The following is a 15,753-nucleotide window of genomic DNA, read 5'->3' as shown; positions in this document are numbered from 1 at the left end:
TTGTTTTTCAGAGATGTCTGATTCATTTCACCCTTTCCGATTCTAGCTCAATTTGAACATTTCACAGCTTTCTGTTTGCTCTATTCCCTAGAGTAAGAAAAGCACAGTAAAAATGTAAAGCTCTATTTAGATTCCAACAAAAGTAACAACCCAGTTGGCCAAAAAGGGAAAGCACAACTTCTAATACTTTCAACCCAGAAACAACTAGAAATTTACCGAAAAGTTTCCTTCTTCAACAACGTAGAATAATGAACACCTCATTCATGTTCTGCTGCTCATTTTAAACAGCATTTTGTCACATATCATCATTTCTAAGATGATGAGCCAAGGTGGCGCAGTGGTTGGAATGCAGTACTGCAGGCTACTTCTGCTGCCTGCTGCCTGCCAGCTGCCTACAATTTGCAAGTTTGAATCTCACCAGGCTCAAGGTTGACTCAGCTTCCATCCTTTCAATGTAGGTAAAATGAGAACCCAAATTGTTGGGATAATATGCTGACTCTGTAAACCGCTTAGAGAGGGCTGTAAAGTATTGTGAATCAGTATCTATGTCTAAGTGCTATTGCTATCATTTCTAAGATACATTTTTTAAAATCTTTTATAGTCCTATTAACACTGGAGTTTCACAGATATTTTGAAAACCCTGAACCCACAAGTGGGAAGAACAACTGCCAATGGCATTCCTGTAAGAAGACAGCACTCAAGTAGCAATATTTGGGTGAGGGTAATGCTCTCATGGGCATTCAGCACTTTTCCTTCCTAAAACAATCACAATCAAAATAGTTGTCCTTTTTTTCAGCCACCAGGAGCAGTCTGAATTTCAAGCACCTCCGCCAAAGTCCCAAAGGTGCTTTTCCAAAGAGCAACTCAACTTTCTTGTTTTTTTTTCCTTGACAACATTTCACTTCTCATGCAAGAAGCTTCTTCAGAACCGGAAAAAAACCAAGAAAGTCCAGTTGCCTTTGGAACAGCACCTTCAGAACAACCATGACGTGGATGATTGAGAATTTCTATAGACAAAGCATTTCCTGAATCCACACGAGAGAGAAATTAGTCTGGGGTGATTTGATTATTCCTTTCTTCCAAGTAAGGAGACTTCAATATGCTAAAAGACAAGGTGAGGATTCCAAACAGGTTATCCTACCTGCAAAATATCTCTGTTGATTCCCACAGCCATACTGAGTTGCTGACTAGATGGCTGGGAAGGATTATTTTCCACTGGCTCTGACAATTCAAGGAGTTGTTGAATGACATCAGTTACTGATTGCTGACCTTGATGTCCTGCAGTTGGAGTTATTGGATTTTCTGCCTGTGGATAAGTCATTTGTGAGTACACAAATGTGATTTGCAAACACATGTTAGGTATTACAAAGAACATTTGGAATTAAACTGGTATTTTTAAATGAAATTGAACCATACTGTTTAATAATCCAATGAAAAGCAAGGACCAATATTTCAAAGTTGGACAAAAAAATTATTTTACCTTACTGAGGCACTGCTTCTGCGATGTTGAATTCAAATGTGTTTCATAAACACGAAAATTTTCAAAGACTTATTATTTTTTTTAAAGCATATAGGCCTGAATTAATTAGCAAAAAAAGGCCAATTCATTAACTTGAGGAGCTTTATTGCATAACAAAATCAAGAAAGGTATGTGTACTGTTTTATAAACCATATAATCTAATAATTTTAAAATGATGGAAGGAGGCTTGATAATAGCATGAGTGCTCTGATGTGAGAAAATATTCTATAAAATGTAACAATTCTAGTGCCTTGTAACTTTGGGCTCACTCCATTATAAATGTTTGTGGGGATACTGTTGAACTGAACAATTACTAGCAATAAAAAAAATATCATCCATGTCTAAAAAGATAATAAAATCTGTGATGACCTACATGCATATCCCAAATTTTAAAAAGTGATAGAGATGAGGTTTATTGTTTTCTTGGGTTTTTCTTTTTGTATTCTTTTAAACTCTTATTATACATTCTCCTTAATGGAATGAGGAGTGTAAGCCACTGAATCTTTTGAGCTGAGTGGTATAGAAACCTGGTAAAATCTATAAATAAATAGCAAGCAACCACAAGCATAATTCTCTGCCAATAGAACAACTAGTCCTTATTGTTCTGGTACTGTAATAAAAATACCTGTTCTAACTGTTAAGTGCTATCAGCTGGAATGAAATTGTGAGCATACAAATTAACTAATAAGTGAACAAACTTAATTCCCTTGGAACAGCAGATTCTTAATTTTTAAGATTTCCTGTACTCGGCATACTTTCTGGTTTTATAAATAACTCAGAAATTTCTGGTTCTACAGAATGCTGCCATAAGTGTTCTTTTGCTGAAGTACCTTTGAGTGCTTTGTTGCTGATTTGTTAATATTCCGCAACAGCTAATTATTTGCAAGAAACTTCCTATTACTTTAGAAGTATATTCTAAGTGCGCTGATAAGAAGTTCCCCAATGTGTTAGTTTAACAGCTACCCTGTAATTTATTCAGCTTCACATTTTAGCTGTTTTAACTGCGTAGGACATTTTGTGAAAAAGTAAAAGCAGAAAAGCAAACGTAAAAAAAAATCTCAGATATATAATACATTTAATCTTCTTGTAAGCTATGAATACTACTGCTTTCATGTCTAATTTTAAGTTATTTCCAGGATCATTTTATTCCTTTGCTGATTCCAATGGTGTCTGCTGGATAATCTGTTTCTGGCCTTTCTGGAATTTTTGGTATTCATATTGCCTATTACATCTGAAGTCTACATACTTTTGGGGGCATGATTTTGGCAGTGTATGTCTTCCATTGGGTTACATTTGACTTTTGTTTTAAATAGGCATCCAGTAATGTCAGGAATAGCCATCTTCTCTTTGCTGCTAAATTACAAGGCAAAAATTCTCAATATATACTCCAGTTATGAGGGTTGGTAAATAACTCAGTATTCCTGCAAGTGGCATAAGATTATCTTTATTTGATAACAGCAAATTCACAAATAATATGAAATCGTTTAAAATCTCTCAAGGATAACTGTATCTCCATGAGACAATTATGTGGAATACATGTAATATATAAAAAGTTCTGCAATGAGTCCCTTATGAGATTTTACAACAGTAATAAAACCTCATTAAGGTTAGAAGCTGAATACTTACATTTTTCCATTTATTGTCCACAGTCTGTAGTAAATTAACTGTTGTTAACGTCAATGGCTGAGCTACCGAATCCTATTTTAAGAAATATAAATATAAATAAATAAATAAATAAATAAATAAATAAATAAATAAATAAATACATACATACATACATACACACACACATATATACATACATACATACATACATACATACATACATAAATCCACTTTTCAAAACAAAACATGGTAGAGTAATAAATTGCAGAATTAGTTTCATTTAGGACTTTGTTAGGATAAACCTGTTAATGTCCTGATATAAAATACATAATTCTAGAGAATTTATTGACTGAAATTATTGAATATTTATTTATTAAAGGATGAAAAAACATTAACATACTTTTCTTTAAGACATGACTAATAAGTGCCTTTTAAAAAAAAATTCAAATGATTTTTTCATGTGTCTGTATTTCTGGTCAAAGAATGCCAAGAAAATTTCTGTTTGGTTTTTTCTGTGTTCTAATCAAAATCACTAGCGACACATGAAAAAATTATCAGAGTGCTAGAAAAATGGAGTGAGGCTTTCAGTTGAGATAAAAAAAAACCCTCGAAGGAAAAGTTAGAACATCTTACATATTCTGCAAATATTTCCTGGGTCATGAAGATAGTTTTAAGTAAAAGAAAATGCTATAAACCACTCTGCTTTGTAAAAACAGTTATGAGTAATACCAAGACAAGCAAATAATTTCCATATTGTGAAAATAGTCTATTGTAGACATGAAGGATAACTTATTTTTCTAGCATGCTCATTTTGTTACATTTAAAAGACCGTTTTGAAACTGCATTAAAATTCTACAAAAGTTCACAGAAATATTTTCTGACTCCCCCTCCTCCCAGCACTTTGAAGGGTCACTTTGCATACGTCACTTCAATGATCAGTGGAAAGGTTTTTTTTTAAGTAAAGTAATAATAACATTTCTGTACATTTATAAATGATGCAATAGTATATAGTGTATCATACCATCTAAGCAAAATTAAAGCACACAATATAATGCAAGTGGGCAAAGATATTAGAATATAAAGTTACCGTTGTAATATGAGCTGTTTCTGTAGTAGAGTTTGTTGTGTTTTGTGTGGAGCTCACATGCATCTTGCTGATATGAGTGTTTAAGCTGCCTAAACTTTTGAAAATACAACTACATTCTGTACAATTATACATAGGGCCATTCTTTACCTTTAGAAAGAAAAGAAAGAATATATGTTAGTACATATACACTTACGTACAAAAAGTATTACGTCTACTTAATATACACTATTTTATTGTAATTGGTTTTATTCTGAAGATAATTTAAATAAAATCAATCCTATGTAATAAAACATCTCTTTCATTCTTGAGTTGCCAGGATTGTCAAACAGGCTGTGATCACAGACAAGAGGGGTTTGAAAAAGCATGCTGCATGAAAAAGGCGGCTAGCTTCAGTACTGCAGTATCTACTTCACATTTATCTGAGAGGGTCTATGACAATTCACCACGGCTAACCTCCCATGGCCAACGGGCCATGGCCATCTTGCCACAGGACAACTCACTGCTGGACAAGAGTTATATCAATATCAAATAAATGGTGGAATAGAATCATTAAAGAAAGGATGGAAAAGGAGTGGCAGAATGAAATGTGAATGGCAAAAATTAAAGTAATTTTTGTTTATTTTAAATAATTAAATAGAATTGTGAAATTGTCCAACGAGTTGTCTCCTGGTGAGTTAGCCATGGTGAGTTGTCCTACGCCAAGTTGCCCGTGGTAAGATGGCTGCAATGAGTTGGCCATGGCAAGTTGGCCACAGTGAGTTGGCTGTGGCAATTTGTCTCATTCCCATCTGAGATATGGCAGTCATCATCCAGCAACAAAAAAGACTTATCATGAGAATGGAAACATTCAAGGTCCCAAAATTTCCCAGGCACTTTATTGCAAGCTCGTGGATACATGTTACATACTACCATAAATGGAAAAAGATGTGGTAGGCTTGCCATCAAGCAAACTCTTTATTTACCTGAACATATGTAGGAGCACCCAAGGAAAATACATTGCAAGAGAGGACAAGAAATATACAGAGAAATTCCAGGAGTAAAAATAATATACAGGTAACCCTCATTTGATGATGATTGGGGTCCACAACAGTAGTGGGTTATGACTGGTACGCCCCGATACGGGCATACCGGTGCCTGCCAGGAGCACCAGGTACCATTCCGGTACGGTGGTCTGGAGGGCCCACCTGCCAACCCGTGCTCCTTGCCAATATTTGAGCTGTTCGGGACTTACATGCACGACGCCTGCGCGACACTCTGCCAAGCAGCTAGAGCGTTGCGGGTGGTAAGTACGCATGCGTGTGTTGCACGCATTCATGTGGTGGATGCCCGGCCCTGTTGCACTGTACCGGTTGCACCAGGATCCGGAACCCACCACTGGTCTACAGCTTGGTCATTTAAGTGAAGCAGTTGCTAAATGAAAATCATAATTGTGCTTATGATCTTACTTCAGCTTTCAGGTCAGCTTTACAGACCTGATGTCGTAAATGTGAGGACTGGTTGCACAGTTCCTTTTTTATCACTATCATAACTGCAAATGGTCACAAGAACAAGGCAATCGCTAAACAAAGACTATTTATACAGTGCCACCTTGACTTGATAGACTCTCATTAAGTAGAATTTGGATATAACACTTGTGTTCAGATTTCATTTTCAAAATAATGTCCAAGTACATATTGCATAATGCAAATTATACAAATTGACATAAAACCTACAAAACATCAATTATGTAATGATACAAAGATTGTGCAAACAAGAGCATTGGGATTTTGGATTTAATGGACAGCAATCGACCCCGAACAAGGAAAGTTTTATTGTAACGAAGAACATGTCTTCCTATTTGCACCTTAATTTAACTATGGCCTATTTATTTGTTTTCCCCAGGAACATCCTTTTATGCATGGAAAATAAGAGAACGCAGTGTAAATACAAATTAGTAGCAAACCATATTGCAGTTGCTTGAAAAATCCTGGAAACCCAGAATGTTAAGAAAAAAATTAAAATAAAAAAAGTAATACATTTCCACATCACTGAAATCAACGGTGTGATTTACCTCTGAGTGTACTCTTTGAACGTGTGATTGAAGGTTGCCTTTCTGAGAAAAGGCTGCAGGGCAAAAGGCACAAGGATGCGGTTTTTCACCAGTGTGTTTGATCATATGGGTTTGCAATGCACCTTTCTGATTAAAAGCCTTTCCACATTCACTACACTTAAATGGCCTTTCACCTAAAATAATGCACACATCAAACAAAGAATTCTCATCAATAAAGGCAGCATTAGGGAAATGGAAAAATGAAATCTCTAAAAAGCCTGCGTAGTTAAAAGAATATACAATGATTTAAGCTACAGACTCAACAGGATATTTTCATCCTATGTCATTATAGTGACTATTGATAGATGCAAAACTGTCCAGATTTATGTCAACAAATTAACTTTAGATTTGCCTGATTTTTTTTTCTTTAATGGGAACATATGAGTTGGAGACACATATCAGGCACCCATTCATCCTTCTGGTGCGTGGAGTTTTATTCCCCAAAATCCTTTGAATGCAATCCCTATGCAAACAGAAAGATACGATTGGCACAGAGCTGTTTAGGAAGGACATGGAAAAACTCAACAATCTGAGAAGCTAATTAAATTATTTTCTGATATTTTTTCCAAGGATTTTTTTTGTGATGAAACATTTTTCACTTTTTTTCTTACCCTTTCATTCATCTAAAAAGTCTTACTGTATTGTTACCAAATTTCATTAAAATATTGAGAGGAAAGGGGGAAAAAATTATTGCCAAAGATTTGTAGGAGTGAACCGTTTTAGAATATCTTTACTGATAAATTTGAAAAGTAAATTCGCCACAAACCCTAACAATGATTGCACAATTTATGTTATAGTTGTCACAGTATACAATATATTTACAACTTTGAAAATTGAAATGCTGATTTCTTACAGATTTCTTGTCTGAAGCAGGCAAAACCAAATATTGCTGTAGACAAAATTTCAATTGCCCCATTCTCTCAATAATGAAAATTAACACCTGCAGTGGAAGTCTCTTTTATATTCATGTGCGCTCTCCATATAAGATAATCTTGAGCACAGAAGATTTCCACAAACAGATGAGGCTCATTACATCAGAGATGATGTTAAGGGGGAAATGAATATTGGCATGCATTGTCAATGTACCACACTCATATAATCCTCATCTGTTCTAAGGATTATTCAGTGGTAAGATGTGGATATTTATGTTTTTTAAATAAAATTTGTGCCGGATCATTTTTAAGCTTTCTTTTTCATAGGGCGACCAATAAATTTAAATATATGCTTGATGCATTTGTTCATCTTACCTGTGTGTATTCGAACATGTCGTGTTAACTGGCTTGGTTTCTGGAAAGTCTTTCCACAATGTGGACATGAATATGTAAACCCACTTCGGTCAATATTTCTATTATATGACCTGGTATTTGATACTCTTTGAACATAAAAACAATGAAACATCAAACATTATTTTAACCATACAATCATCAACAGATCTTAAGGTAAACTAGTTTTCTTATTGTTTCCACTATTAACATAGACAGAATTATAATAAAGTAGTTTGTTCAGATATACAGTAAAATAGGTATCTTGTTATTAACATATAATCATGATTATGCACCAAGTATTTTTTTCTAATAAGCATTATATGTGACACCGATAACAAAGAGCAATAAATGCCACACTATTAGTGCCAAAATAGTGATCATCTTAATTCTTATATTTTTTTTTCTTTCAATGTCCAGACAGCTTGGACTATTTAGGACTGCAATTACATTTCTATTTGATCAAAAATATATTCTAATTAAATTAAAAGAAAGCATAGATAACAAACGTCATGTTAAAATAGGAATTCTTATATGGAGCATCTTTTACTAAGGTTATGCATCTGATGCTTGTGCATTAGCAAATAAAAACCCCAAATGCATAATTAACCAATCAATTAATCAAACTTTGATTAATCAAAGTTTACATGACTAATACATTAAAATGTCTCCAAACCAAGCTGTTGAAATACATGCAATGGGACTGGATTGAGAGACACTGCCAGTCCTTCACAGAAAGAAGAATGTTGTCTACAGCAGGCGTGTCAAACTCACGACGTCACGGCAGCATCACATGACGTATCAAGACTTTTTTCCCCTTTGCTAAACCGGAACGTGGGCATGGCCAGCACGTGACACATCCAGCCTACAGGCCGGGAGTTTGACAGCCCTGGTCTACAGTATCTGAGATAAAGAGTAGGGCATTTGCTACATCAGAGTAGTTCTCAGCCAATTTCTCACACACAAAAAAGGGGGGAAATATAAGTAGTGGAGACCACACATAATAAACCACTGAGCATCTGAGCTCCACATGGACACTGCTGGATTGCATGTCCCAGTGAATGCATGAATCAGGCCTAACAGTATAAGTAAGGTATCTAAACTGCAACTGACCTTTACAGGAAACTTTCGCAGTTACATAAATTCATTTTTTTAAACTGAAAAATGTATTCCTGTCAGCTCCTCACTCCAATAAATGGTAGGTTATTTCACTTCCAAATTCTTTATCATTTGTTAAGGAAAGGTTTTTACTGATTGAGGAAAACTTTTCCATAACAAAGGACAAATTGCTGCATTCTTTACATAAAATGAATTGCTGCATTCTTTACATATCCTCCATTTTCTGTTTTGATTATAAGCAGGACAAAATATATACTCAGAAATCTGGGGATAACAAGCTCTCAATTCCATTCCCTGCCGTTATAAGATATAATCTGTTTTCCCTGCCCCAGGATGTTAAAAATCACAAGATATGAAATCTGGGGTTTTTTTTCTAGAACTATTAAAAATCATGCAGTCATGCATCTGAGAATGACACAGTATGGTAAGTCAACCAGAGCAGTATATTATCATTTAACCTACTTGTGAACATATGTAAAGAATCGATGATTTTCACCTTATTTTGTAGTGAGTTTTCATATGTTCCTTTAGTTGGGAAGCAGTTTCAACCTCTTTCTTACAGGTTTTACAGATGTGGGTTTTGCTTCCAGACAGCTCTTGGCGATGTTCTTCCATATGAAGGGCCAACTGGCTCTGCAAAGTGAACTCGTCTCCGCATTCTGAACAGATAAGGTTCTGTAAAGATAAAGTCAGCTTGATTACTTCCTGGAAATGTGTAAGTGTATTTCATGACATTTAGGAAGGTCAACAATTTTTTAAAAAATTAGAAAACCCAGCAGACTTATAGTTCTCATTTTACAACTAGTCACTTAATGACCATTCAAACTAATCACAGACTCTAAAAAAGGTATTTACAACCTCTCCTCAAAGTTATGAGTGCTGCACCACTCCCGCAGTCACGTGATTGCCTTTTGGAATACTTTTTTTGCCATTTTGTGGAAAAAGCAAAAAAAAAATAACCATCTTGTGCAAAAAATGGGTTTGCACTTATAACCATATGGTTTGCTTAACAACTGCAGTTATTTCCTTAACTATAATAAAAATGGCCATAAAATTGAGTTTAATCACATACCTCAAGTTATGACCCAAATTTCAGTGCCAATTGTGTTTGTAACTTGAGGACTATGTGTAAATGGATTTTACAAATCTTTTCTTACCCCTTCATCAATATCAAACTAAAGGCTGAGCAAATGCAGGAGTTCATTATCAGATGGTTATAAAGTTGTGATGGCGAACCTATGGCACGGGTGCCACAGGTGGCACGCGAAGCCATTTATCAGGGCACGGAAGGCTTGCCCTGTCAGCTGACTTCAGCCTTCTTCTGAGGCCATATTTTGCCCTCCAGAGGCTTCAGGAGCTTCCCTGAAGCCTCCAGAGCACGAAAAACCGGCCCTATGGGCAAACCGGAAGTTCAGGAACGGACTTCCAGTTTGCTTGTAGGGCCGGTTTTAGCCCTCCGGAGCGTTCAGGAGCCCTCAGGAGGCTTCCCTGAAGGCTCTGGAGGGCAAAAAACCATGCTATGAGCAAACCGGAAGTCACTTCCAGTTTGCTCGTAGGGCCGATTTTAGCTCTCCGGAGTGTTCAAGAGCCCTTATGAGGCTTCCCTAAAGGTTCCGGAGGGCAAAAAAACAACACTAAGAGCAAACTGGAAGTCCGTTCCCGAATGTGCTTTTCAAATTAACTTAAAATATTAAGGTAAGTATGAAATTGATATCTAAATGAAAAATCAAATACTGATTTCGCACTTGAATTTCATGACATTTTGCAGTTTAGATATATATAAAAATATGCTTTTAGCTATGTAGCTTAGGAAATAAAAAATTTCAATATGAAATAAGATCGTCAACATGATCTTGCCATTATTTGTTCTTATTAAAGATAGAAAATATATTCTCTTTTTTTCTTATATAATAAGAACCAATTTAAGGACAATGTCAAAATAGACATGTTAACTTCAAATGTACAATCATATTGTACACATATTTTAAAATAAATATAATTACCTCTTCCTTTTCATGAAGCATAATATGAGCTTTAAGACTGGCCACTCTTGAGAATTTTTTGTTGCAAACAGGACACATAGGATCTTCCCCATTGTGAGTACATTTGTGCAATGTAAGATTGAACTCAACATTAAATGACATTGGACACTGGTCACACTGATGAGGCTGTTTATAAAAAAAGAAAAATGAAAAGTAAATTGAAAAGGCCTGTAAAAGAGGGAATACAAAGTAATTATTCTAAACTCTCTTGGAAATTATGTCATCCTTGACAGTATATACAAGCATGTTTTATAAACCATCTGCATGTAAATACCCTGAAGTCTACATGAAATAATTCCTATTATCAAACTATTTTTATAATGCTACTGAACTTTAAATATTTATTTTAAAAATATTTTCTTTCTATAAATCTCGGATTTATAATTTCCAGTATAAATTTTACAGCAGATATATTGTTTTATAATATTTATAAATTGTCTATAGTAGGGCTAGCAAATTCCTGGGCCATGGGCCAGATGCGTCACATGCTAGCCACACCCATGCTCAGTTTAGCAAAGGGGGGGAAAGTCCCAATATGTCACATGACACTGCCTGAGTTTGACACCCCTGGTCTATAGGTAGGGAAAAAATTCTAAACAAGGTTTAGGCATTTGTGGCATTGTTTTTTAGCTCAGAAAAACACTCAAAGGATAGTACAATAGCTAAGAGCTTGTCATTGCTAAAATTGGAATTAAATATTCTTATTCTTTTCTGTTTTTCTTAAATACATATAAGGGAAAGGAAAAAGAAAATTCCATAAACCAAATCTTTTGCAAAATTAAGAATCTTGAAATTTGATTCATGAAAATAATGAACAAAATATGCACTTTTTTCTACATCAATTTTCTCATTATTTTTCCCCAAATTAAATGAGATACATACCTTGTCATTTTGCTCATGATCCCTCATGTGGCGCCAAAACAGTGTGTCTTTTGAAAAAGACCAAAAGATTCACACTTACAGAAGTCTGAAATTTGCCAGAGATAATTATTATTCTGCATTCAGTGCTAGAACACCATCTACAAGACAAAGCATTTTAACATTAACTAATTGTGTCTAGCAAAAATTACTCATGTCCATTTAGATGGTTCTATTCCCATATTTTTAAAAAGATATATATGGCTGAAGTGGTCTAAACTGATTCATCTTTATTTTATTTTTGTTAGATTTCTATCCTGCCTTCACTCTGTATTTTACCATAACAACCCTGTGATCTGAGAAGTAGAGGCTATCTCAAAGTCAATCAGTAAGCTTTTCAGCGTGAGTGTAGACTTGAACTTCAGTCTCCCAACACTGTTAAAAAGATCAAGAAATTTTTAATGTATTCTATTTTAAATGCTAAGTTTAGAAAATCAGAGAAAAAAATGATAAAATAATTACAATAACTTCTTATAGTCAGGTCAATGTGTTGCAATGAAAAGATCTAAAGTTTTAAAGGCCAAGAACAAAAATTAAGAACATCTCCCAAATATTTTTTTATTTTTTAGATGAAAATTAACAGTACAGATTACACTGAAATGTTTTACCATACTGAATGAAATATACTTCAAAAGACCATTTTTATTTACTCATTGAGTATGAGATTGGACGCTGCCTGAATATATCACTAGAATTATAATTTATGGATTTGAGAAATAATACATAATATAGTATTAAAAAGCTTATCTTTCTCTTACACCATACACATTTCTTTCTCTATGGGTATATATACATATGTAAACCACATCAAATTATATAATTTGATCATATAATAAATTTATGTCTTTCCACTATTTTCATATTGCCAAATTTTATAATGTAATCACTGCACTAAAAAGCCAAAATTTTAAAACAATCTAAATGTTCATCATTCTGATCTGTTATTTAAATGAAATCCAATGCTACATTAGGCAAAGGCTTATTAAAATTATATTACATATGGTATCAAGATTCAGTAAACAGATAACATGACATAATTTTACTATCAATATTAATTATTCAAATGATGATAAATATTCACACAAAATAATCCCAAGTTTTGAATTCCAAATCCAACACTTGTGTAATAGGCATAGATATAGGCTCCTTCATTTCTACAATGATAGTGGGTTCATTTGCAAAGTAAAGAATAATTTGTTTAGCTACAATTTCCTGACTAAAGCATAATACAGGTAGTCCTTTACTTATGACAATTGAGCCCAAAACTTTTGTTTCTAAGCAAAATATTTCTTGAGGGAATTTTGCTCCATTTTACGACCTATCTTGCCACAGTTGTTAAGTGAAACACTGAAGTTATTAAATTAGTAACATGTTAAGTGAATTTGATTTTCCCATTGACTTTCCTTCTTAGAAGGTTGCAAAACATGATCACAGAAATCTGAGACACTACAGCTATCATAAATATAAACAAGTTGCCAAGCATCTGAACTTTGATCAGGTGACTATGGGGATGCTAAACATTTTTAAGTGTAAAAAACAGTCATAACTCACTTTTTTCAGTGCTGTTGTAACTTTGAACAGTCACTAAATGAACTGTTGTTAAGTCGAGGACTATCTGTAGACTAATTTAATACATTAAGTTTCCAAAATACAATTGTGGGACTACAAATTTTCGGGGCAGAGATTTTTAGTCTTTTCAAACTGAACCTGCTAAGTACTAATACAGAACAATAATTTGCCTACTTGTCACAATATTGACAATGAGATGTTGTAAGGAAGTTTTTTGAAACAATCTTTTACAAACCTTGATTTTAATCAGAGCTGAGTAAGTACAAAAATAAACCTTTTTGCCTGTTAAACCTATAGCAACATGATTCACTCATACTGGATTATGTCCATTGGGTATATATTTTTTATCAATTCTGATAGAATAGCAAACTCTGAGAACCAGATTTAAGGAAATAATTTCATGAAAATACATGCAGAAATCAGGGTAAGTTAGAACTATTCTAGCATCTTAATATTGTCAGTTAGGACTCTTCCTGTAATTTGAACTAGAACTAGCATCAGCTCTAATGTGGGTCTGTTAGACGTGTCATATACCTGATGTCTGAATGTGATCCTATATATAATGAGCATACAGCAGAAAATATATCCCACTATTATAATGCATCCAGCAAGTGGCTATCCAAAATTTACTTAATATGGACATATTTCAGATGATCAACACCACTCTGTATTATGAAAATTGTTACATCTAGGGAAAGGCCACTTATTACACATACTGTTTGCAGAAACCTTCAATTGAAAATGGAGGCAGAAGGAAGGCAGACCAATATACAAACAAGTAGAAAACAGGGTTAGAGATATCACTATGTGTCTCAGTGAGGCTCCACGCTCCTATATATCTACAGATCTGCTCCTTGAGATGTCAACTGCAACACGGAGAAGCAATGGAGCAGCACAATGGAGTAAAAGATGAAAGCTATTGCTTTCATCGAGAGGGTAAAATCCATACCTAAGTTCTGACCGGATTACAACTATCCAATTTTACATTGCTCACCTTAGTTCTGTTTGGAAAGAGTTCAATGAACAGATGTTAGGGCTGAGTTTAGGGCAGAGAGAAATACAGTTCCCCCAGCAACTGATTTCAAACTATTTAAAGAAAATCGGAGGGGGCGATAAGACTGGTGATGCTGAGGAAATAAAGAAGTCTTCCATACTTATTCGGAGGGGGGTGTAATGGGGGAGAGCAAAATGGGAGAATCTAGCAAAACAAATTGGTTTTTTAATGCATTTTTTATTTTATTTTTATATAAACAATCCATTTTCCATTAATCAGAGGGTCGTCTGGGTACAAATATTTTGTGCCAACGTTAAAATATTCATTATTTAATCTCAGCTTGACTTAATTTCCAATGCGGTAGCTATCTTATATTATAACAATCCCATTGTAATTTATTTAACTCTATTAGTTATATTGACTATGAATCCATTTTCAAAACAAATTGTTAAACAGTTTCAGAGAATCCTTGAAGTTTACAAGCAAGGAGGAGGTTGTGGATTCTAACTTCTGATGGTCAGATTAAATGCGGGCCATGCTCCATAATCACGACGGATCAGGTGTCAGCTGGAAAGACGCCGGGTTTAGCAACTAGCAGAAGTGTCCTGAAATTTTAGGGGATGGGAATTTGCTCCCCCTCCTCCCCCCTTTCTCTTTCTGCTCCACAAACGGGCCAAAACCAGGCCCAACCAGGAAGCTTCTCAGCAAAGGGGGAGTAGGGAAGGTTGCTCCTCGTTCACTTTCTCCGCAGCCGAAGTAGGCTGTTTATTTCTTTGCCTCCTCACAGCAAAACAACTCTTCCCTCTACCCGGCCGCCGACCTAACGCAGTTCTGCAAAGGTCTCTCTCTCTCTCTCCCCCCTAACTGCACTGCCCCAGTTACTGGCCGCAGTCAACCAGGAGAAAGAAACGGGCAGCCTTCCCTCTCTCCCTCCCTCCGTCCCTCCTCTTCCCCCGCTCGAGCAAGGAAAGGCAGAAACCGCCACCCTCGCCCGTCACGTCGAGGAAGAAGCGGACGGCAACGACACCCCCACCATCACCCCTTGCCAGTTCGGAAAAGAGGAGTCAAATACATTTCTACCTACCGCCGGAAGCGCAGCTGGCGGCGGAGGGAGGAAGAGGGACGGACGGTACCTACCGCCGGAAGCGCGGCTGGGAGGGTAGAAGAGGGAACGGACCCAGAGGAGAGGAAGGGGAGGGAGAGGAGGAGCAGGAGGCGGGGATGTTTCTCAGGGCGGAGGGCCCACGTGACCCCGGCACGAGGCGAGCGCGACTCGCGAGCCGAGAAGGGAAGAGGCAGGGTGATGAGTTGAGGAGGAGGAGCGGGGCGGGGGGCGGGGAAAGCGCAAACTGACGAATCGGAAGGAAGGAAGGAGTCGCCTTGGGCCTGCTGTTCTCCCGTGAGAGGATGGCGGCTGCAGCCCCTCTCCCTCGGCCGTGGGGAATTTTGGGAGTTGTAGTTCCAAGTTTACCTGATAGGCTGGTTCCGCCCATCCTGACAGTCGAAGTTTTGGACTGACGAGGGGTGGTCGCTGGGTCTCTCACCATGT

At 36.1% G+C, this 15,753-nt stretch overlaps 1 protein-coding gene across 2 annotated transcripts in view; it reads right to left on the bottom strand.

The window, feature by feature from the left end:
- The window catches only part of ZNF236 (zinc finger protein 236), a 58,155-nt gene extending 42,804 nt beyond the window's left edge, over positions 1–15,351 (bottom strand). For both annotated transcript variants that reach the window (XM_014072934.2, XM_087707335.1), the window contains exons 1-9: positions 15,289–15,351; positions 11,606–11,742; positions 10,685–10,849; positions 9,178–9,356; positions 7,548–7,672; positions 6,262–6,434; positions 4,212–4,358; positions 3,146–3,217; positions 1,142–1,306 (exon numbers count right to left, since the gene is read on the bottom strand). In XM_014072934.2, coding sequence (XP_013928409.2) covers positions 1,142–1,306; positions 3,146–3,217; positions 4,212–4,358; positions 6,262–6,434; positions 7,548–7,672; positions 9,178–9,356; positions 10,685–10,849; positions 11,606–11,632 — 1,053 coding nt within the window. In that variant the 5' untranslated portion in view covers positions 11,633–11,742; positions 15,289–15,351. The remainder of the gene's footprint in view (positions 1–1,141; positions 1,307–3,145; positions 3,218–4,211; positions 4,359–6,261; positions 6,435–7,547; positions 7,673–9,177; positions 9,357–10,684; positions 10,850–11,605; positions 11,743–15,288) is intronic.
- Between the last annotated feature and the right edge of the window lie 402 nt (positions 15,352–15,753).

Source organism: Thamnophis sirtalis, unplaced genomic scaffold (genome assembly GCF_051295495.1).
Source record: "Thamnophis sirtalis isolate CommonGarterSnake01/CBP01778 unplaced genomic scaffold, rThaSir2_p1.2 scaffold_2, whole genome shotgun sequence".
Classification (NCBI taxonomy): Eukaryota; Metazoa; Chordata; class Lepidosauria; order Squamata; family Natricidae; genus Thamnophis; species Thamnophis sirtalis.
This window is presented reverse-complemented; position numbering and strand designations above follow the sequence as displayed.